We start from the raw sequence: 24,158 nt of genomic DNA, 5'->3' as shown, positions 1-24,158 counted from the left end.
GAGACACATATGTTTATTCGTTCTTATGAGCGCCACACTACGTTTTTTGTTTTGGTGGAATAATGTAATGACGACAATATTTCGACTTTTTAGATGTATTCGTAAAAATTTTCTATTACACGATCAATAATGCAAGTGTTTTTTTTCAGCTAGAACGCTTTGAAATCTACAATATTTGTGGTATGGTCGGTTGTGTAGTTGATATATCAATATAAATACATAACAAAAATTTGTGCTACTCTTTCCCAAATGCTTCATCACCCAAAACGTCATCTCCTATGGACCAATGCACGAGTTCACTATTTGACGTTTAAGCGGTACCGTGTTATTCAAGTGGCCATGGAAACCAGTGAAATTTTGACACCGCTCAAACGTCAAATTAGTGAACTCGTGCATCGTTCAATGGACCAATGCACGGGTTCATGATTTTGACGTTTGAGTGGTGCCGAATTCACTCGTTTCTATGGTCACATAAATAACACGGCACCGCTCAAACGTCAATTAGTGAACTCGTGCATTAATCCATTGTTCCATTGGGAAATTTTAGAACAACGATGCTAGTACCTGTCAAAGTTGTCAGGTACAGGCGCCGTTGTTTTCAAGTTTTGTTGAAGAACGAAAGAGAGAGAATTTCGCCGTGAAATGAACTATTACGTTCTATTAATACTAAAAGGACCTTCAAATATTTCCACATAGTGGTTTATGATTACTTTATTTCGAATTACATTTGTATATAGCGTAACAAGTCAGAAAATGATTGCATTTAAAGTACCATTAACTCACTAATGATTAAAACGGAACGACAACGGATGCGAAAGTTCGGCCATCATAAATTGCGACATGCTTGTTCACTTGTAAATTATCCTTTATATGAGAGATAAGCGGAAGTAAAATTGAATGATTTGGCAACGGACCAGCAGTGCTGAGTTTGCTCGGCATCGAGAATAATATTGTAACACGGACATGACTTCCTCATTGCTAAAAAGTGTGTTGTGTTTCGTTATCGATCATTGAGCTACATTTCCAAACTAATAAGCAGCAAACAAAATCAACAACTGAATATCTCATTGACAAACATTAAAAAAAGAGAAATACTTCATACTTTTTGCTCTGTGCAAAGCAACTTTCACCGAAATTATTTCAAGCGGATTACATTACTTCTCAAGAAAAGTTCAAAACAAACATAACGCATGTTCGTTTGGCTCACGCTTTGACAACTCTTGCTGCTCGATTGGCTCACAGAAATGTCAGCTTACGCGTATCTCTCTTATAAACGATCACTAGTTTAAATCAGCCAGTAGCCGGATGAACCTAGTGATCCTTTATAGAGAGATAACCGGAAGTAAAATGGAATGATTTGGCAACAGACCAGCAGTGTTGATTTTGCTCGGCGTCGAGAATAATATTGTAACACAGACATGACTTCCTCATTGCTAAAAGGTGTATTTTGTTTCGTTATAGATCTGTGAGCTACATATTCAAACTAATAAACAGCCGAAAAAATCAACAATTAAAAATCGCATTGACAAAAATTTAAAAAACGAAAAATATTTAATTTTTTTGCTTCATGCAAAATTACTTTTACCGAAATAATTTCAAGCGGATTACATTACTCTTCAAGAAAAGTTCAAAATTTACAACTCGTGCTGTAAAAATCATCATTCTGCAACTTGTTCCGTAAACTACTATTAAATGTCATGAACTGCCGTGAATCGCAAGTCAGTCCCATCTGTAAAAAGTAGGCATTGGGAAAATGGCCCGTGAAGTTTCCAAACTCGTTGTCCATACAAATATTCAAAAAATTCCAGCGGATTGGAACATGGTCAAATCGTAATGAAACTTTCACAATTTGCTTTTCACTACTATATCTTTCCAAGAAAATTTATTTTCTGTGTTATCTTCTTCTTCTTCTTCTTCTTGGCATTACGTCCTCACTGGGACAGAGCCTGCTTCTCAGCTTAGTGTTCTTATGCGCACTTCCACAGTTATTAACTGAGAGCTTTCTTTGCCAAAGTGCCATTTTCACATTCGTATATCATGTGGCAGGCACGACGATACTCTATGCCCAGGGTAGTCAAGGAAATTTCCTTCACGAAAAGATCCTGGACCGACCGGGAATCGAGCCCAGACACCTTCAGCATGGCTTTGCTTTGTAGTCGCGGACACTAACCACTCGACTAAGGAAGGCCTGTGTTATACGGTGCGGAAATATGCGGTTACTTTTCATTATGGGACACTGATTTTGTTTTTGGTAAATTTATCAAAAAAAAAATGTGTACTATACAATGCTAGGTAATAAGGAGCTACTCTGAAATAATCATACAAATCGGTTCAGTATTCTTGGAGAAATCTGAAAATTACGATATAAGGTTTTTAAGAGTTTTCAAGATCTTTATTTGTCCAGCGTAGTACCAGAAACATAAATGCTAATAACTCAAAGACAGCTGCACCAAATTGCTTTATTTTTTGAGCTTGAGCTTGATTGGCCGCCCGTGGATGCTACTCCAGTATTGCCAGATCAGCTGCACTTACACAAGGAAGCAACCGAAAAACTGCTTGGCACTAACAGGCATCCTCAGTGTATAAGTGATCTTCTATTTTTAGGCGACAATGGTGCCTGCCACGTCAGAATACAGACCAATGTGGGGAAGGGGGAGGAATTGATGATGCATTATACTGGCTCCCACGTAGACCTATATACCACTGTATCTACGCCAGTTCATGCGGGAGTGTATGGATTGGGGGAAAGGCCTTGGCAGAGAGGTTTGCTTTTGTGGTTAGCAGACTGCCTATGAATCAGGCGTAAGGAAAGGCATGCGCGTGGAAGAATGGAAGCGTTAGGGAAACGGTTTCTTGTCCGTCTCTGGTTCTAGCGTTTGCTATGAACGAATAGTTTGAGTGTGATAGATTGAGAATGGAAGATAGAAGCAAGTGAGAGACATACAACTACAAAGTACGAGAAAAGGGACGGGCCTGGGATTGAACCCATGACCTTCTGCTTATGAAGCAGAAGCGGTAGCCATCAGACCACCAACCCCGTTCAAACCCCAAATTGCTTTATTTTTTCACAACATACTCGCATTAAGGTGAAACAGCTTGGAATCAGAATTCAATAATGTACCAAAACATTGAAGGCACAAATCTCGCGAAAGAAGCATCAAACTACAGTGCAATTTCTATTTCAGCTTTGTGCACTGACAGAAAGCTTAAAATAAGAAGATTGACTTTGTACGTTCATTATTTTAGCAGATTAGTGCCTTTGAAATCGTGAGTAGGGGCATAAGCTGGCCATTGTGTCTTCCATGTTATGATTCCGAGATGTGTCACCTTAATGTATTATTTCGAGGAGTGAATATCCGAATACGATAAAAATTCTGTATCCTGAAATATTTTCGTGGGTTATGGGTGCGCATCGGCCCCCCAAGGAATTTTGGAATGTCTCTGGATCTAGATGAACAATTAACGATATCGACTCATGTTCTAAAACTAGAAAAGATTTTTGAGAGCTCGTGAAAAAATAGTGCAAAAATATCGAAAAACATAAAAGTTATCACGATTTGAATATTTTTAGCGGTAAAAATGAAGCTGCCGGTAGAGGAGTTAAAGAAGGTGCAATGACACGTCCTTAATCTTTATGGGAAGGTTTCTTTTTTGTTCTAGGTATGTAAAATTATAAAAAAAAATTCACTACAATATTGTTTATTAAACTATGCTTGACATCTAATACTATAGCGTATGTATCTGCCGATCTACCTTTCAAAGGAAAAGAAATCTTTAGTTACGCCTTTGTAATGATTGCAATATTCCATACGTTTCTTATTCGGTTTCTCGTTGATTCGATTAATGGACTGCTACAAAATTGAGCTGATGACAAATTTCTTTAAAATGTACTTATGGTTAGGTGGGAATTTTATTAAGTTTTTTATATAAAATTTTCCATGTTTACTTTTACAAAAGCTCCACAGAATGCGACCATCTATGTCAGGTGTTGACTTCTAGATTTTCCATTGATCGAAACAAAACTATTGAATTTGTGGAATAATGTTGTTTTGATTTATTATTTTTGATTACTTTCTTCAATTTTGCGACTTACGTTTGATGTTGAAGTGTTTAGAAAAGCAACTACAATTTGGTTTTACATATGCTCCGTCTTTCCATTACTCAATGATTTAAATGGGATAGCCTAATTTTTCTTGTTTAAAAACATAATTAGTATATTTGCAATCGAGACAAGTTCTTATTGCTGTAATACGGTTACGACATTTTTACCTTTTATTTGGATTATAGATTTAGGATTGACTTATTGAATTATCCATTCAATATAATATCTATCAAATAATCTGCTTGTGTGAAAACTGCTCACCGAACATTCCGTGTAAAATTTGGTGGGATTCCGCTTCGGAATTTTCTTGTATTTTTCAAAAGCCAAATATTTTCAATTCTCGCACATGAACACATTTACTCTGATTCATGATTCCATGTGTGAGATGGCTACCATTTCCATTTACCAGTATATTTGCTTAGATTGATTTTATTTATCAAATGGCGTTTAATTCTTTGTATAGGAGAACATAATTATAATATTGGAAAAAATGGCAGTCCAACAGTAATATGAAAGTATGACGAAGTAGAGTTGAACTATCAATTAAAATATTTGGCACGTAATAATGGATGCTCTGTTTTTAATATTTTAATTTTCTCTTATATATGCTAGAATATATGAGCCTGGATTTTCGATTGAGACACATATGTTTATTCGTTCTTATGAGCGCCACACTACGTTTTTTGTTTTGGTGGAATAATGTAATGACGACAATATTTCGACTTTTTAGATGTATTCGTAAAAATTTTCTATTACACGATCAATAGTGCAAGTGTTTTTTTTTCAGCTAGAACGCTTTGAAATCTACAATATTTGTGGTATGGTCGGTTGTGTAGTTGATATATCAATATAAATACATAACAAAAATTTGTGCTACTCTTTCCCAAATGCTTCATCACCCAAAACGTCATCTCCTATGGACCAATGCACGAGTTCACTATTTGACGTTTAAGCGGTACCGTGTTATTCAAGTGGCCATGGAAACCAGTGAAATTTTGACACCGCTCAAACGTCAAATTAGTGAACTCGTGCATCGTTCAATTGTTCCATTGGGAAATTTTAGAACAACGATGCTAGTACCTGTCAAAGTTGTCAGGTACAGGCGCCGTTGTTTTCAAGTTTTGTTGAAGAACGAAAGAGAGAGAATTTCGCCGTGAAATGAACTATTACGTTCTATTAATACTAAAAGGACCTTCAAATATTTCCACATAGTGGTTTATGATTACTTTATTTCGAATTACATTTGTATATAGCGTAACAAGTCAGAAAATGATTGCATTTAAAGTACCATTAACTCACTAATGATTAAAACGGAACGACAACGGATGCGAAAGTTCGGCCATCATAAATTGCGACATGCTTGTTCACTTGTAAATTATCCTTTATATGAGAGATAAGCGGAAGTAAAATTGAATGATTTGGCAACGGACCAGCAGTGCTGAGTTTGCTCGGCATCGAGAATAATATTGTAACACGGACATGACTTCCTCATTGCTAAAAAGTGTGTTGTGTTTCGTTATCGATCATTGAGCTACATTTCCAAACTAATAAGCAGCAAACAAAATCAACAACTGAATATCTCATTGACAAACATTAAAAAAAGAGAAATACTTCATACTTTTTGCTCTGTGCAAAGCAACTTTCACCGAAATTATTTCAAGCGGATTACATTACTTCTCAAGAAAAGTTCAAAACAAACATAACGCATGTTCGTTTGGCTCACGCTTTGACAACTCTTGCTGCTCGATTGGCTCACAGAAATGTTAGCTTACGCGTATCTCTCTTATAAACGATCACTAGTTTAAATCAGCCAGTAGCCGGATGAACCTAGTGATCCTTTATAGAGAGATAAGCGGAAGTAAAATGGAATGATTTGGCAACAGACCAGCAGTGTTGATTTTGCTCGGCGTCGAGAATAATATTGTAACACAGACATGACTTCCTCATTGCTAAAAGGTGTATTTTGTTTCGTTATAGATCTGTGAGCTACATATTCAAACTAATAAACAGCCGAAAAAATCAACAATTAAAAATCGCATTGACAAAAATTTAAAAAACGAAAAATATTTAATTTTTTTGCTTCATGCAAAATTACTTTTACCGAAATAATTTCAAGCGGATTACATTACTCTTCAAGAAAAGTTCAAAATTTACAACTCGTGCTGTAAAAATCATCATTCTGCAAATTGTTCCGTAAACTACTATTAAATGTCATGAACTGCCGTGAATCGCAAGTCAGTCCCATCTGTAAAAAGTAGGCATTGGGAAAATGGCCCGTGAAGTTTCCAAACTCGTTGTCCATACAAATATTCAAAAAATTCCAGCGGATTGGAACATGGTCAAATCGTAATGAAACTTTCACAATTTGCTTTTCACTACTATATCTTTCCAAGAAAATTTATTTTCTGTGTTATCTTCTTCTTCTTCTTCTTGGCATTACGTCCTCACTGGGACAGAGCCTGCTTCTCAGCTTAGTGTTCTTATGCGCACTTCCACAGTTATTAACTGAGAGCTTTCTTTGCCAAAGTGCCATTTTCACATTCGTATATCATGTGGCAGGCACGACGATACTCTATGCCCAGGGTAGTCAAGGAAATTTCCTTCACGAAAAGATCCTGGACCGACCGGGAATCGAACCCAGACACCTTCAGCATGGCTTTGCTTTGTAGTCGCGGACACTAACCACTCGACTAAGGAAGGCCTGTGTTATACGGTGCGGAAATATGCGGTTACTTTTCATTATGGGACACTGATTTTGTTTTTGGTAAATTTATCAAAAAAAAAATGTGTGCTATACAATGCTAGGTAATAAGGAGCTACTCTGAAATAATCATACAAATCGGTTCAGTATTCTTGGAGAAATCTGAAAATTACGATATAAGGTTTTTAAGAGTTTTCAAGATCTTTATTTGTCCAGCGTAGTACCAGAAACATAAATGCTAATAACTCAAAGACAGCTGCACCAAATTGCTTTATTTTTTGAGCTTGAGCTTGATTGGCCGCCCGTGGATGCTACTCCAGTATTGCCAGATCAGCTGCACTTACACAAGGAAGCAACCGAAAAACTGCTTGGCACTAACAGGCATCCTCAGTGTATAAGTCTCGCGGAACATTACTAATGGACCTATGTACAAATGAGAGATTCTCTCCTCTCTCGTTCTCTTTCGATTATAACAGTGGAACACTAAAGATTTTGGGAAGTTTTTCACTATAGATCGAAAGTCAATTTCCTCGACTAGCGTTTCATACAAAAAACGCAACAGAAGAGATTAATGTGACTCAGTTATTAATGAAAGAGAAAGTAAACAAAGAGAGCCTCTCAATGTTAGATAGGTCCTTTAGTAATGTTACGCGAGAAGTGATCTTCTATTTTTAGGCGACAATGGTGCCTGCCACGTCAGAATACAGACCAATGTGGGGAAGGGGGAGGAATTGATGATGCATTATACTGGCTCCCACGTAGACCTATATACCACTGTATCTACGCCAGTTCATGCGGGAGTGTATGGATTGGGGGAAAGGCCTTGGCAGAGAGGTTTGCTTTTGTGGTTAGCAGACTGCCTATGAATCAGGCGTAAGGAAAGGCATGCGCGTGGAAGAATGGAAGCGTTAGGGAAACGGTTTCTTGTCCGTCTCTGGTTCTAGCGTTTGCTATGAACGAATAGTTTGAGTGTGATAGATTGAGAATGGAAGATAGAAGCAAGTGAGAGACATACAACTACAAAGTACGAGAAAAGGGACGGGCCTGGGATTGAACCCATGACCTTCTGCTTATGAAGCAGAAGCGGTAGCCATCAGACCACCAACCCCGTTCAAACCCCAAATTGCTTTATTTTTTCACAACATACTCGCATTAAGGTGAAACAGCTTGGAATCAGAATTCAATAATGTACCAAAACATTGAAGGCACAAATCTCGCGAAAGAAGCATCAAACTACAGTGCAATTTCTATTTCAGCTTTGTGCACTGACAGAAAGCTTAAAATAAGAAGATTGACTTTGTACGTTCATTATTTTAGCAGATTAGTGCCTTTGAAATCGTGAGTAGGGGCACAAGCTGGCCATTGTGTCTTCCATGTTATGATTCCGAGATGTGTCACCTTAATGTATTATTTCGAGGAGTGAATATCCGAATACGATAAAAATTCTGTAGCCTGAAATATTTTCGTGGGTTATGGGTGCGCATCGGTCCCCCAAGGAATTTTGGAATGTCTCTGGATCTAGATGAACAATTAACGATATCGACTCATGTTCTAAAACTAGAAAAGATTTTTGAGAGCTCGTGAAAAAATAGTGCAAAAATATCGAAAAACATAAAAGTTATCACGATTTGAATATTTTTAGCGGTAAAAATGAAGCTGCCGGTAGAGGAGTTAAAGAAGGTGCAATGACACGTCCTTAATCTTTATGAGAAGGTTTCTTTTTTGTTCTAGGTATGTAAAATTATAAAAAAAAATTCACTACAATATTGTTTATTAAACTATGCTTGACATCTAATACTATAGCGTATGTATCTGCCGATCTACCTTTCAAAGGAAAAGAAATCTTTAGTTACGCCTTTGTAATGATTGCAATATTCCATACGTTTCTTATTCGGTTTCTCGTTGATTCGATTAATGGACTGCTACAAAATTGAGCTGATGACAAATTTCTTTAAAATGTACTTATGGTTAGGTGGGAATTTTATTAAGTTTTTTATATAAAATTTTCCATGTTTACTTTTACAAAAGCTCCACAGAATGCGAACATCTATGTCAGGTGTTGACTTCTAGATTTTCCATTGATCGAAACAAAACTATTGAATTTGTGGAATAATGTTGTTTTGATTTATTATTTTTGATTACTTTCTTCAATTTTGCAACTTACGTTTGATGTTGAAGTGTTTAGAAAAGCAACTACAATTTGGTTTTACATATGCTCCGTCTTTCCATTACTCAATGATTTAAATGGGATAGCCTAATTTTTCTTGTTTAAAAACATAATTAGTATATTTGCAATCGAGACAAGTTCTTATTGCTGTAATACGGTTACGACATTTTTACCTTTTATTTGGATTATAGATTTAGGATTGACTTATTGAATTATCCATTCAATATAATATCTATCAAATAATCTGCTTGTGTGAAAACTGCTCACCGAACATTCCGTGTAAAATTTGGTGGGATTCCGCTTCGGAATTTTCTTGTATTTTTCAAAAGCCAAATATTTTCAATTCTCGCACATGAACACATTTACTCTGATTCATGATTCCATGTGTGAGATGGCTACCATTTCCATTTACCAGTATATTTGCTTAGATTGATTTTATTTATCAAATGGCGTTTAATTCTTTGTATAGGAGAACATAATTATAATATTGGAAAAAATGGCAGTCCAACAGTAATATGAAAGTATGACGAAGTAGAGTTTGGTTCTGCTATAATGTGAACTGAAATGTTAATTTTGAATTATGAAACAATGGAAACCATTGATGGTTTTCAGTAACTGATACTAAAGACGTCTGATGTTAGAATGTTAGATTTTGATGTTATATTGGACAATACAATTTTGTTGATTGAATCGATTCGACTTGATTTGTTTTAATCACTTATTTATATATGTACGGTATGATAGCTGGAGCTTATAAACATACATCGTTTTGAATATCATGTTTTATGTTTAGATTTTTATACGTGAATTTTGTTTTATTCATTATGGTTTACATCTCATTATTTAATGTTCAATTTCGCATTTTGTAAATATTTTTTTTCAAATTCAAATTACCAACGTACATAAAAACAACTTGAACTATCAATTAAAATATTTGGCACGTAATAATGGATGCTCTGTTTTTAATATTTTAATTTTCTCTTATATATGCTAGAATATATGAGCCTGGATTTTCGATTGAGACACATATGTTTATTCGTTCTTATGAGCGCCACACTACGTTTTTTGTTTTGGTGGAATAATGTAATGACGACAATATTTCGACTTTTTAGATGTATTCGTAAAAATTTTCTATTACACGATCAATAATGCAAGTGTTTTTTTTTTCAGCTAGAACGCTTTGAAATCTACAATATTTGTGGTATGGTCGGTTGTGTAGTTGATATATCAATATAAATACATAACAAAAATTTGTGCTACTCTTTCCCAAATGCTTCATCACCCAAAACGTCATCTCCTATGGACCAATGCACGAGTTCACTATTTGACGTTTAAGCGGTACCGTGTTATTCAAGTGGCCATGGAAACCAGTGAAATTTTGGCACCGCTCAAACGTCAAATTAGTGAACTCGTGCATCGTTCAATTGTTCCATGGTCTTATCCACTGGTGTACTAAACTGACTCGGTCGAAGAATTTTGACACTAGAGCGGGTCCAGATCACGTGGGGATCATACGGGAGCGTGCCCCGCTCAAGTGTCAAAATTCTTCGACCGAGTGAATTTAGTACACCGGTGGATTAGACCATTGGGAAATTTTAGAACAACGATGCTAGTACCTGTCAAAGTTGTCAGGTACAGGCGCCGTTGTTTTCAAGTTTTGTTGAAGAACGAAAGAGAGAGAATTTCGCCGTGAAATGAACTATTACGTTCTATTAATACTAAAAGGACCTTCAAATATTTCCACATAGTGGTTTATGATTACTTTATTTCGAATTACATTTGTATATAGCGTAACAAGTCAGAAAATGATTGCATTTAAAGTACCATTAACTCACTAATGATTAAAACGGAACGACAACGGATGCGAAAGTTCGGCCATCATAAGTTGCGACATGCTTGTTCACTTGTAAATTATCCTTTATATGAGAGATAAGCGGAAGTAAAATTGAATGATTTGGCAACGGACCAGCAGTGCTGAGTTTGCTCGGCATCGAGAATAATATTGTAACACGGACATGACTTCCTCATTGCTAAAAAGTGTGTTGTGTTTCGTTATCGATCATTGAGCTACATTTCCAAACTAATAAGCAGCAAACAAAATCAACAACTGAATATCTCATTGACAAACATTAAAAAAAGAGAAATACTTCATACTTTTTGCTCTGTGCAAAGCAACTTTCACCGAAATTATTTCAAGCGGATTACATTACTTCTCAAGAAAAGTTCAAAACAAACATAACGCATGTTCGTTTGGCTCACGCTTTGACAACTCTTGCTGCTCGATTGGCTCACACTTTGATAGAAATGTCAGCTTCCGCGAATCTCTCTTATAAAGGATTACTAGATGAACCTGTTTTGTTTACGCCGCCGTTCCGCAATCATTGCGTTTGGACCTTAAAGACAAAATGCTAAATGGAAGAATTATGAGCAAAGAAAGATACATTTGTCCATTTTTTTAATTATTAAACATTATAAGCTATCCAACAAAATAAATTAGAGTTCATAGCATATATTTCAAGTAAATGGGCTGCTTGGGATATGTCATTTGAGGAAAGGTAGCACTACCTTGAAAACAATGATTTATAAATGGAACAAAACAGCTTCTAAACATATGCCTTACATTTAAATTTATCTTATTATTTAAATAACACTCATACCTAACAAAATGAATTTCTTATATTGCAAGTAATCTTTGATGTAAAGATCGATTCATATGCGTGCTTATATGCGTTCGGTGACATAAACCTTGCAGTTGGCTGGAGAATTTGAACGTCTTACGGCGAATGGAATGATTATACCAAGACCTGTTAGAACCACTCCGATCGAGTTTATGATGATTCCCTCTTCGATGGTTTGTTGGTAACTTTCCCTATTGAAAAAATATATCATTGAAAAATAGAAAAAAATATTAGTCTTATGTGTTGTTATATGGGATTTTAAACATCTACTTTTGAGATAGTCTTGAAGTTATTTCATAATTTCGCACTACATAGAAAAAAAATCAAACGAACATAAGAAAAATCACTTAAACATTTAAAAAAAATCGAAAATAGAAGATTTTTTTAGTATACTAAGCTTAAAGCAATGGACTACAACAAAGCTTACACACTTTTGCTTTCAGGTCCTTATCTGCGAGTTTCATATTGAACATGACGAATTGTAAACATTTGTAAATATATTCAGCTGTGCTCAAAATTGACTCATGGAGGTATTATTTTCATATTATTTGCTCATCGTAAATCGTAGACTGAATATGATTTGCAATCATACAATTTATGGCCATCTCCAGGGTTTAGAAACAAACTTGAGGGCATCTCGTTCAAGTTTAAAAAAAAAGACGTTAAAACATTGTTTGGGCTTATAGGGCAATTGTACGGTAAATATAGGTAATGTCATTTGTAAAATAGCCCTATATTAGCACGCAGGGCGAGTTAGATTTGGTTACTTTGGTCATAAGAACTTCTTCTACAAATTCTTAGAATATACTTGAGGATTCCTGACAAGGTGAGATACTTGATAGTTTTTATTATAACTTTTATTATAACTCATGAACATTTTTTAATGAGATCTTTGCAGGAATCCTAGCCGGGATCGAGACGATAATTGACCGGTTATTTGAAAGATCTCTGAAACGGTTGTTAGTAGATTGCCAGTGGATTTTATAAAAATCATTGGCTGATATTTCTGATATTCCTAATAGACTAGCAGAGGTTAGTAAAAAGCTGATCTTATCCAAAAAAAATATTTGACAATTTTTTTTGTGAGATGAAAGTGGTTTCCGGGGCCCAGATAGCCGTAGCGGTAAACGCGCAGCTATTCAGCTAGACCAAGCTGAGGGTCGTGGGTACGAATCCCACCAGTCGAGGATCTTTTCGGGTTGGAAACATTCTCGACTCCCAGGGCATAGAGTATCATCGTTCCTGCCACACGATATACAAATGCAAAAATGGTCAATTGGCAAAGAAAGCTCTCAGTTAAAAACTGTGGAAGTGCTCATAAGAACACTAAGCTGAGAAGCAGGCTTTGTCCCAGTGGGGACGTAACGCCAGAAAGAAGAAAAAGTGGTTTCCAGGACAGATTCATTGAGAATTTTGTTCGTGGTTTTCTGGAGTTACTGATTATACTGATTCTTGATAAAGCAAACTATATTAAAAATTTGACTAGTTGTTGATCTGTGAAAAAATCCTAATGAGACCCCTGAAGAGATTTCTTAAGGATTTCTGCAGGTTTACGGTGATATTGGAAGAATTCCCATTCCATCCCCCCATTCCCAACAAATTTCTTGTGAATTCTTGATGTATCGAATAAATGTTGATGTCTTTCATGTTCAGTTCTTGACTATAAATTTGGCAACATCTTTGATGAAAGGAAGACGTTTTTTTATAGCTACGTCAAATATATTAGCCAGCTTTATTGGAGAACAATTTAATGTTTGTGGCTACATATCGTTTCGATAACAATTGAAAAAGTTGTGTGAAACCATTGATTTAAAAGTTATTTATTTATTTTAACTTACGAATTTTGAAAGAGGGAAAAACCCCTTTGAGTGATATTCTAATGAAATCTTTTTCAAAAATGCACAAAACCTCTTTATCTTTTCGAATAACGTTATAATATAATATATATTAAATAAAGGCTCTCCCGGAATCCATTTAAAAGTTATAAACAGGTTGAAATTTGCTTTTTTTTTGTTAAAATTTAACCTTTTTGTAACTTATGGTTTAATAGTTCCAACACATTTATTTCAAAAGGCTTAAAAAATTGAGGTAATTTATATTTCGTCATAGAAAAAGAAACTCGATTGAGAAACGACGAAAATGCAATTTTCTATAGAAAACGGCTTTGGTGCATTTTATATATCCGATACTGTAGGTAATCCCGGAATCTTCCATAACTTTCTATAAATTCTAGGAAGAGGTATGATTGTATGATATTCAAAAAAGTTGCTTTTCTGCCCGCAGTAAATCTCGAATAACTCCAAAACGCATAAAACTAGCGTTATGATGTCTTCATTTTTTCCTTTCAAAATTTCCCATATTTTAGTAAGTAAAAAATAATTATAGCGTTAAGTTGGATACCCACTTTTTATGATATAAAATAAATATGTTCTGAAAAAATAATGATTTTCGAACATTCAACAAATCAGTGTACAACATTTTCGAGAAAATATACAGTAAATGATTTTCTCAGATAGCTTGGACCACAAATGATTTACAAAAAAAATATAAAAACTTTGAGTTTCACGAAATTTTGCTGAGTTCGAAGTATTTGTTTGACATAACTCACGAAAATCGGACTTTTTTCAAAAAATTCCTACGGGGCAACCTCTAACCGTCATTTCTCAGAGTTTCTCATATACAAACATTTAATTGTAACATTCTTAGCTACCATTTGAAGGTTGAGCCCTTAAGTTTTCTGACAAGATGAAATTTTGGGACATTCTAATGTCAGTAATTTGTAACTACACTCTACTGCTTCGACAAGATTTACGCATTTTTCCGCAGTTGAAAGCTGCTTTGGGCACGTTCTTCTGGGACCTGGGAAATTGATAATGACCTGTACATTCTGTCCAGGGCTGGAAAGCGTCAATATAAATAGAGGGTGTCATCGGACGGCGAGATTTTCTCCTAATTCTCTTTCATTTTTCCGTCGCTGACGCCTGTGGCGGAGACTCAAACTTGACTATTTTTAGTTCATTATCTCGCGCTCAACGTTTCAAAAGGACATATCTAACATTGAGAGGCTCTCTCAATTATACTCAGCGAGATCTGGTATAATTGTCAGGGTGACGGTCATATTTTGGACCCCTTAAGGAAACGATTTTGGGTTTTCGTCCCATATCATTTATTGCACTGCATAACCAAGTCAATGAATATGCCAAAATGTAGAGAATAGTTTCTTCTTTGAGATAAAAATAATCACATGGTAATGTACAGTAGGTAGTGTTACGGTCCATACAAAAAATTTGAATTTTTCATACAAAAGCTGTTACGTGAGGGAGGGAAGGTTGAGACCCCTTGGCAATTTTTACGTCACGTAATATTTGAATCATCTCAAAGAAAACAAACTTCTATGTTGATTATCGACGCGCGCAGAACAATTTGTAACTAGTGGCTTTTCGTACTCCTGTTGCGTACACTAGAGCAGCGAGCACGGGGGTCATCTACACCGAATACCTTTAGGGTCGTTGGGGGACCACTTAGCGTCCACGTACGGACTTCAAATTTTTACCTGATTTTTTTCTTACCAAAACGAGCACTTTACAATGACGAACTTATAACATTTCGCATTTTCGAAAAATAAGGGACGACCTAATGTACAGTCCAAAATACGTCAACAATGATGGAATTGTACAGCACTGTTTTTCATTATTTTGGACACCCCAATGCATATTGGACCTACAAAGTATATATATCGGACCTTTGGTGTTCACACTCGGTTGGAGACATAGCCTAAAATACTGTATGAGCCGATTGAATTTAATTAATTTTAGTCATAATAAAAACATTTTCCATGCGCGAACGGTTGATGGAAGCGTGCTACAGTCCTATCTACCAAAATAAAATGCAGATTGAGTTGCTCTTTTGATTTAAACGGGGTAATTTGTTGAAAATGACCCAGAGGATCCAAAATGGATAGAGGTCCAAATATATTGTTTACCCTATTTATACCGCTGGAACAGGCATTGCAGAATTCGCTCTCATTTGAGTATGAAGCACGATCAAAGCAAGCAAAGAAAAACATCCCATCTGTTGCGGTCCACGATCGTCATTGTATCGCAAGGTGTAACAAGTCTGATAAATGGAAGCAGTGAGCGAGAGCCCCAAAGAGAGAGCGATGATAAAATCAATTTTTCTCGCTTGTTTACCGTTGGGGATAGGGGTTTTTCTTTACTGGCACGATAAACAATCCACGAACTTCCAATAGCAATAGTGTCCCCAGGTTTGTAGCATGTTTAGAGGGGTTTTATCATGCACTACTATCCCCCAATCTGATCGAAGTTGTAGCAGTATACGATAAACAGTCTCTCATAATGTGCAGCATGTTATGATAGTTACAGAGAGCGATACGCGAGAGATTCTCTCAATTTTCCCAGGATTCAATCCCTGCGCTGGAATCATGAAATGATATTCACTGAAAGTATCAAACACATTTACTTCCCGAAATTCTACAAAATCAGATACAAACTCTAATAGCAAAACAACATTAAAATTGCTCTCGTGAGAGCTTCGTCATTGCGACTTGACGAAGTGAGCACATGAAATATAGCATCGACTAGTGACAGTGAAAAGACTCGTTTCGTCAGTGTCGCAAGCCGTTCATGTTATTTAATGTCCCTGATTCTGTCACATGCATCGAGGAGGTTGGGCTATGGTCGTGTGAAAGAAGCGACCATAAGATTGATGAATTACTACCTAGTAGTTAAAATGGTTTTGCATGTGTCGTAGGTGATCCCAAACTACATCATACTAAGTGGTAACCCCAAATTTTTGACGAAAAATGAAATTGTTTGGTTGAATTTCAATAATTTTCAGATTTATTCGCCAAAATTTTTCTAATGCTTTTTACGCATTTAGAGTCGCATTGATTGAAGATTTTGGTTGATCTGAGAAAGTAAACCATATTTTTTTCAGTGTAATTTTTGGAAAATGTCACAAAATTCACCACAAATGGTTTCGTAACGCATTTTGTACGAATATTTTGCGAATTTTGTATCAACTGTAACAATTTGAGGGCCCCACCCGGCCCCTTTAGCGCTATGAAATTTGTGAATGGGCTCTAAGTAATCATTTAGTAAACAAAATTTGAAAAACATATGTTTGTCAAAATACCTACGAAGTGTGATAAATTGCCTTGCGAATGTATTTTGAATTAGGCATACAAAGTTTTAATTAGATATGTAATCACAGAGATATGAACAAAACACTTTTGTATATTTTATAAGGTGGCCCCAAACTTTTATACGGGAGTAATCCAGTTATTGACCAAACGTCTAAAAAGCTAACAAGTTTGATAATATTATGGTTAAAGAAAAAGAGAACAACAATTTTACTTATTTCCGCACAGTATAGTCAGAAAGATTGCTGTTAGAATGAGGATTAACAATCATCTTGAAAATTGTTTTCAAAAATTCATATAAAAAGTTGTGTGATAGAATAACGACTTTGTAATTCCATTTAAATCTGTTCATCAAATAATAAGAACGTTCCGTATGTTGAAAGGAGCGTAAATATCAATATATTATTTTTTTTTCACTGAGAAAAATCTTGATAAGTTGAAACAAGATGGTAAATTATTATCGATTACAACTGTTATTGTATGAAAAAAAAAATTACCAGCTTCTAAATTGACAAAAGGAGTACAATTTAATTTCACAACCCATTCAAATTTGCGTTTTACCACCACATTTTTTTCAACACGCTTAGCAGCGGAAGCTTTCGTACTGTCCCTCGCTTCTCTGCTTTTAGAAAGTATGGAAAAACTTACCCTAACTCGAAATGTGCCTTTTGTGTCAAACCAGTAACTGCTGTGGCAACGGCCAACATGAATGTGGCTACTCCAAAACTTGCATGGATCGGTACCATAGTCGATCGGAACTTATAAGTTGCGTTCTCACAACACAGTAGAATGAGAAAACTGAAATTTTGTATTGAAAAGTTAGGATACTGAAATTTTTCATTTAAAATACTAAATACCTGAAAAATCCCAGGACAAACTGTAGAGCAAACAATCCCATTGTGATGCAACCGAGCCATGAATGCAATGAATAAAAGTTGGGTGTTTGAGTCTGGTTGTGAGAGTCCCAAACGGCAAGGAATCCGATAACGATGCACGGAATGGAGCAAGCATGGAAAAATGTGTGACACAATTTTACGATCAAATGTGAACAGCAACGGCAAATGCGGTATAGTAAAATGGCTGTAATTAGAGAGATGGAACATTAGCGAGAAAAGAACTGAGTTGCAATGATCAGATGGAGTTTACAAAATCCGGAAAGTGTGATGTAACCGCCAACCATCAAAACGGGATGTAGATTAAATTGTAGCTTTGGATCGTCCATGTTGAAGCCTCTTCGATAGTATATCACCCAGAAAATGGTCAGTACAGATGCGGCGATGAGCAGTATCGAAGATACTACAACTACTAGAATATATTCGAACCATGCTCCACAGTCCCATACTCGATCGTCGTCGTCGTCATAGCGTCTGTAAAATTAAAACAATTTCAAAGTTAGATAGTTTTTCATTATTGATATTAAAGTGTAAAGTCTTGTGCAGTGTTTTAGATTACTATTGCTACTCAGGGTGTCTAACCTGGATCCATCAGGGAATTTAATTCAAAATGAAAAAAAAAAACAGGAATTCTCAGGGAACTTCAGACACAAGCAGGGTAATTATTTTGAATCTGTAATACATGACGAATAATTCTACCCCATTACCCCAATGCCATATGCCATGACTATTAATTCCATTTTCCCGAATGTACCATTTCTCCGAATTCACAGCATTTTTACTGATTGTTTACACCCTCCTCAATTTATTTTTTAAATTTTTAATTGGTATCATTCCAAACATCACATTTATTTCTTATATCTAGGTGTTCTGTGTTAAGCAACACTATCATCCTAAATTTGGTAAATTAAGCATTTATTAACATTTTGTTAACAACATATTACATTTTATTTGCCGTAGCAGTTCAGAATTTTTACAGGTTGTAGCATTAATTAAAAGGGGACTTTAATTACTGAGTGCACAATCCTAGCCTGGCCTACTTTACAGAAGTTGATCAATTTTAGCCTACTACATCTCTCCTTTTCTTTTAATTGATTAAATTATATTTTGTTGTGTGGAACCTTAAGCATTAATCTATTTATTTTCAGAATAAATTACAAATCACATTCTCCTGAGTTTCATAAATTGTATCTGAGTTTCATAAATTGTATCTGAGTTTCATACATTGTTCATGAACTAAAATTCTTTTTTTTAAATTACCGATCGAATTTCTATTTCCATTTTCTTTCTTCATTTTTTATTCTTGTTGTTGCTAGGCACATTCAACTATATCCATGATACAATTCATCTTCAAATCCAGAACTAAAAATAATACAGTAGAAGTTCGTTAGGGGCTTTCCTTAGCCGAGTGGTTAGAGTCCGTGGCTACAAAGCAAAGCCATACTGAAGGTGTCTGGGTTCGATTCCCGGTCAGTCCAGGATCTTTTCGTATTGGAAATTTCCTTGACTTCCCTGGGCATATCCCGGGTAGAGGAAAATAGCAAAAGAATAACAAAATTTACCATTAAAATAGAATGTTTGAATAGCAAAATTTGTTCTTTGTTTGTTTGAAATAAGAGATAAAATAACAAAAATAATAACTGAGTTTGTATTGTAATTGTAATTTGTAATTGCTCAATCCACACCCTGGCAGACAATTATCCGCCCATCTAGACACGGGCTGGGTGAGGACCTACCAAGCCTCCCCCGTTAACATGTCCTATACCGTTTAGCACACCGGGATCTTCCACAAGCAGGCGCCGGAATTAAAGCGGTCCCACAAGCTTCAGATACATTAAATAGATATAGTCCCTCTGGCACTAAACCGAATGGCGCCCTCCGCTTCACCACTAGTACTGCTTCCCCACACGCCAAGCACAATATCGAAAGTAGCGCGTTGTATAGCAAATACAGTACACCACCTCCGACACTATGCCAAATGTACAGGAAAAATAGCACCAGTAAGAAAGCGGAAGGCGCACCACTCGGTTCAGTGCCAGAAGGACTATAAGTATAACGAAGAAGAAATGAAAAGATAGTAGAGTTGGTTAGGTTATTTGATTGCTGAAACGAAAAAAACAGAAAAAAAAAAAAAAAAAAAAAGAAACAAAGTGTTAACATTAAAACGGGGTTTTATAATTGATAAATGTATCGATAGTTTCTCATCTGTTACGTTTCCTTATCGTAGCGCTGTCGATTTTTTCCATCTCCAGGGTGTTCGTCTCCGCTCGAGCAATGAGGACCATGATGAAATGAGAATATAAAAATGTGAGCATTAGTGTTGATCTAGTAATAGATTAATTTAAACTGCTTTTCATGTGCTAAGTAACTTGTAAACTCCTACTCAATTATGTTTTGTTGGCCTACACGTTTTATTTAGACACAATTTTTATTTAGAAAACTATTTGGATCCGAGATTTTAGGTGCAGATTGAGCATGTTTGATAAAACAAGCATCCTGTTTTCAGTTAAAGAATGTTCAAGAAGTTGATAATTCTGTTATTTATACTGACTACATACAAGAATTCACTATTGATGTAATATATGGATATTGAAAGTTCCAACGCGCGATTATAATACTTCAGTTTTCGTGCTGTTGTATTGGTGTAAGTAGTGGGAAACCAATCAGTTTGGTGATTCTAACGGTAACAAATAACAAGACGAAAGGAAAGTTGATAATCTATCATCATTATGATTTCAGTCCTAATTTCATGATCCGTTTAACAAATTCCGTGTATGATTCGGCAATTTTAACAATTTATACATGTGTATTCGAAGAAAACAGACTACGAGCATTTATTACCTGTTGCAAGGTTCCTAAGTGATCAGATATTTATCATTTTCTACAGCCTAATTTAATAATACCTACATTGGGTTGTAACAAAAATTTGATCTTGGGATGTTGATTTGCCTCCTAATCATAGTTTCGACAATAGTCACATGCTTACTATCCCTTATGGCAGTGTTGTTGATTCTATTGTCTATCGCTCATCAGTTTCGCGCCACCCGGCAGGGACTTGGTCCTATGTACCCAATACTCTGCTGTGTCTTAACTTCACGCAATACATTCTGTAGATGTGTGATACAGTTTGCGGAATATTATGATTTATCACTTCGTTCAGATGGAAAATTCTGTTATGGTACCATATTCACATATCAGATAACTCCCACCTGGAACGATGTAATACATCGGAGACATGTAGATTCAGATGTATGTATACGATCTATGCCTAGTTCGGCTCTGATCGACAGGCAATCAGTGTATTCAGTTTTTCAACTAGCTTGAAGCGATGAACGTTTCAAGACAAGCTCTCCACTATATCTGCTAGCAATCACCGGTCGTCGATAGACATTTCGGTTCTTTTCTGCTAAAGATAGATCCGATAGTATGCCAAAGACTATGGCTCATGCTTTTCAATACAGCTGGAAAAACAAGAACTACACCCAGCACCAAATAGTACGTAACTATGAGGCGGACCGGAAGGTTTGATGAGCAATCCCCACCAACAAAAATAATAACTGAGTTTGTATGTCATAAAAACTAAATCATAACATATTTTGCCATTGTAATAACAAAATAATAGCAAAAATATAGGCAACCGTAAATAACAACATATGTTATTATTTTGATATTGATAACAAAATAATAACTAAATAAGCTATTCACGAGTAGATCAAAATAACGGTTATTTTAGTTCTTTGACTTTATTACGGTTGTTAGGAAAATTTTCCAGTTTGCGGTAGCCGCAGAGTTCTACCGCAGCTGTCAAAGTTCTACCGCAGGCTTCGAAATCATCCCATCATTGAAGCAAAAATTCAATCATAGTATGCTTGAAAGAGAAAACGCTATGAAAAATAGCAACAAACAACAATCATCAAGACGGTATCCAAGGTATCATTGAAGCCTACTGATGATTTACCAGTGCAAATCAGTGATGTGACAGCTGCGGTAGCTTTTCGTTGAACCGTAAAACGGAAAGTTTTCCCTAAAATTGCAATAATATCTAAATTTAGCATGATTAAAAAATAAACTTTTAGCTTTCCTGCTAAAAAAACTTGCTTTTTGAATCTAAAATACAAATACTAAAATGAGCTATTATGGCAAAATTTGATATTGGTTTGTTCTCATGAATAATCTGAATAAAGTTTTCAAATATAAAAATGATTACATATTTTACTATGATGGCGATGTTTGTTATTCTTTAAATATTTATTGTTTTTAGTATTTTTGCAAGAAGAAGCTCGTTTAACGACAACTTTTATAACGACAAAAGCTCTCTATAGCGACATTTTTCTGTTCCTTGAAAACTAACTATTCTGTGTAACGACTTTTCTCTGTTGCAATGGTCCCTTGCAATGTCATTATAACAAGCTTCACTGTATCTATAAAATATAGAAATACAATTTGAATTCATATTACATAAAATTATACATAAGTGCGTCCCTTTACCACTAGATGAAAAAGTTCTATTGTTCTATGAATCAGTCATCGATCGATAGAACCGTTTGCGACGCATATCCACCTATTTATTACCATCATTTGCAAAAATCTTCTATTCGAAATTTTACCCGGAAAGGTATAGGAAGCGAAATTTCAAATGCTCATATAAAATTAACTACAGTAGTTATTTAAAATCTTTTCAGTATATGTTGATATACTTTTAATGGGCTACATTATAGGCATATAATTTTGAGTTATATATTTTTTTTTCTCAATATGCTGCTGATTCTATAGTTGATCAATAGACTAACCCCGTACACTTAACAGAATTTAATTAAAAAGTGTTTTGAAATTTTTAGAAGCATTTGAAAATTGACTTCCTATGCTTTGCCATGTAAAATAATCGGAGCTTCACGCATAGGGTCAACTGTGGTAATTACCTTCGTAGACGCGAATAGACAGGAAAATTTCTGAATCTCATTGATTTCATTTTATGCGCGCCGCGTTACGTTCGTTTTTCAACTGGGTTCTGCAAATGGTGTCGCGTTACGCAAAAATCTTTTTTTTTTATTGGCAAAATCGGTAATGTTGCTTTCAGGTTTACGAAAAAAAGTATATCTAGTATTGTTTTTTGTTTAATACATTCGACATTTTGCCTCACAGTGGAGTAATTTGACCCGATACTGGCCAAAATTAATTATCGGTTTTGTGAAGCATTTTGAGGACGTTGTGATTAGTAAAAGTATAGATGGCAATTGGGGTCACCATAGAAATTTGACTTAATTACTATTTAGCAGTTTCTGTGATTTTTTGAGAATGTTTCCGGTACAGTACCTTCGAATAGCGGGGCGAATAATCTTGAATTTTGACACAATTTTGATTGAATTTGATTGTAAAATAAAATTATACAAACTTTCCAACGATGTACCGTTTTGATTCATATTACGGACACTTAAGGCCTCAGTGAAGTATAACCTGGCTTGGACCATACAAAATAAATCATTCTGTATGATTTTTTAGCGTTATCGTTCGTCGGAAGCCCTTAACTTTTGGATGGTGGGTAAAGAATACGCGTCCGCAACTTGAATAATTTTAAATAAATCAAAATGTGTGGCCTTTTCATGATTCTTATTCCGGACGCTCCCTCACTTTTGCCTCATATTCCGGACGCTTTGATTCGAATTACGGACAGCTCATGATAATCATTAATGGAACAGTCAAATCAACAATTGAAATCGTTCAACCACTTAAGAGACGTCTAAGGTAGTTGGGCATTACAAAATTTGCAATGATATTTATGGAAAAAAACCTAATAAAACGAGCCTCGAAAATGAGAACTTTAGGACGGCGAGAATTGAAACATTTCGTGTGAAATGTTTCCCATACAAACGAGAGTGTCCGGAATTTGAAGCTGTCCGTAATATGAATCAAAACGGTACTTTGAAAAGTATGCTTTCGGCGAAATAGACAAGCAGACGTTTATGGTTGTCAGAACTTGCTGAAATTTAATAACACAGTGGAGTTAATGAATTGGATAAATGGGCAAAATTATTCGAAACTTTCAATGAAGTATTTTGAGAATCTTGTTTCAGAAATTTGTAGAAGACCATAATAGGTTACGAATGGTGGACTTAAAATCTGTAGAGCTACGGTACTTAGTTTTTGGGTTAAATTTGTATACTATGATCTTTTTGAAGATTATGTTTCCTACTACGTTATGGAGGACATTTAGAGTTGCGTTTAGGGTGTATGTGTTTAGGATTTACTAACGATGGTCTGAAGGAAACGGAATTTTGTCGCACAGGGATGTTATTGAACCTGATATTAGGCCAATAACATTTCAACGTATACATACAGTATTTTGAGGATCATGTTGTAGCAAAATTGTAAAGGACGTTTATGGTCTCAAAATAGTGATCTCAATATCATGGAATTCTGTCACACATATGAGTTATTAGATCAGATTGTTAGGCAAAA

The 24,158-nt window shown here is 35.5% G+C and overlaps 1 protein-coding gene across 10 annotated transcripts in view; it reads right to left on the bottom strand.

The window, feature by feature from the left end:
- Positions 1-718: 718 nt before the first annotated feature.
- Positions 719-24,158, bottom strand: part of LOC5574644 (cytochrome b561) — a 74,932-nt gene continuing 51,492 nt past the window's right edge. For 8 of the 10 annotated variants that reach the window (XM_021844209.1, XM_021844210.1, XM_021844212.1 and 5 more), the window contains 4 exons: positions 17,956-18,176; positions 17,667-17,889; positions 17,458-17,607; positions 10,732-11,839 (listed from right to left, as the gene is read on the bottom strand). In XM_021844209.1, the coding sequence (XP_021699901.1) occupies positions 11,692-11,839; positions 17,458-17,607; positions 17,667-17,889; positions 17,956-18,176 (742 nt within the window). In that variant the 3' untranslated portion in view covers positions 10,732-11,691. Of the gene's footprint in view, positions 1,312-4,708; positions 5,930-10,731; positions 11,840-17,457; positions 17,608-17,666; positions 17,890-17,955; positions 18,177-24,158 lie in introns of those variants that run through there. The other 2 variants (XR_002500358.1, XR_002500357.1) reach the window with 2 other exon arrangements.

The sequence above is a fragment of the Aedes aegypti genome, chromosome 2 (assembly GCF_002204515.2).
Source record: "Aedes aegypti strain LVP_AGWG chromosome 2, AaegL5.0 Primary Assembly, whole genome shotgun sequence".
NCBI lineage: Eukaryota > Metazoa > Arthropoda > Insecta > Diptera > Culicidae > Aedes > Aedes aegypti.
The sequence above is the reverse complement of the archived record's forward strand: the minus strand, read 5'-3'. Positions and strand labels throughout refer to the sequence as shown.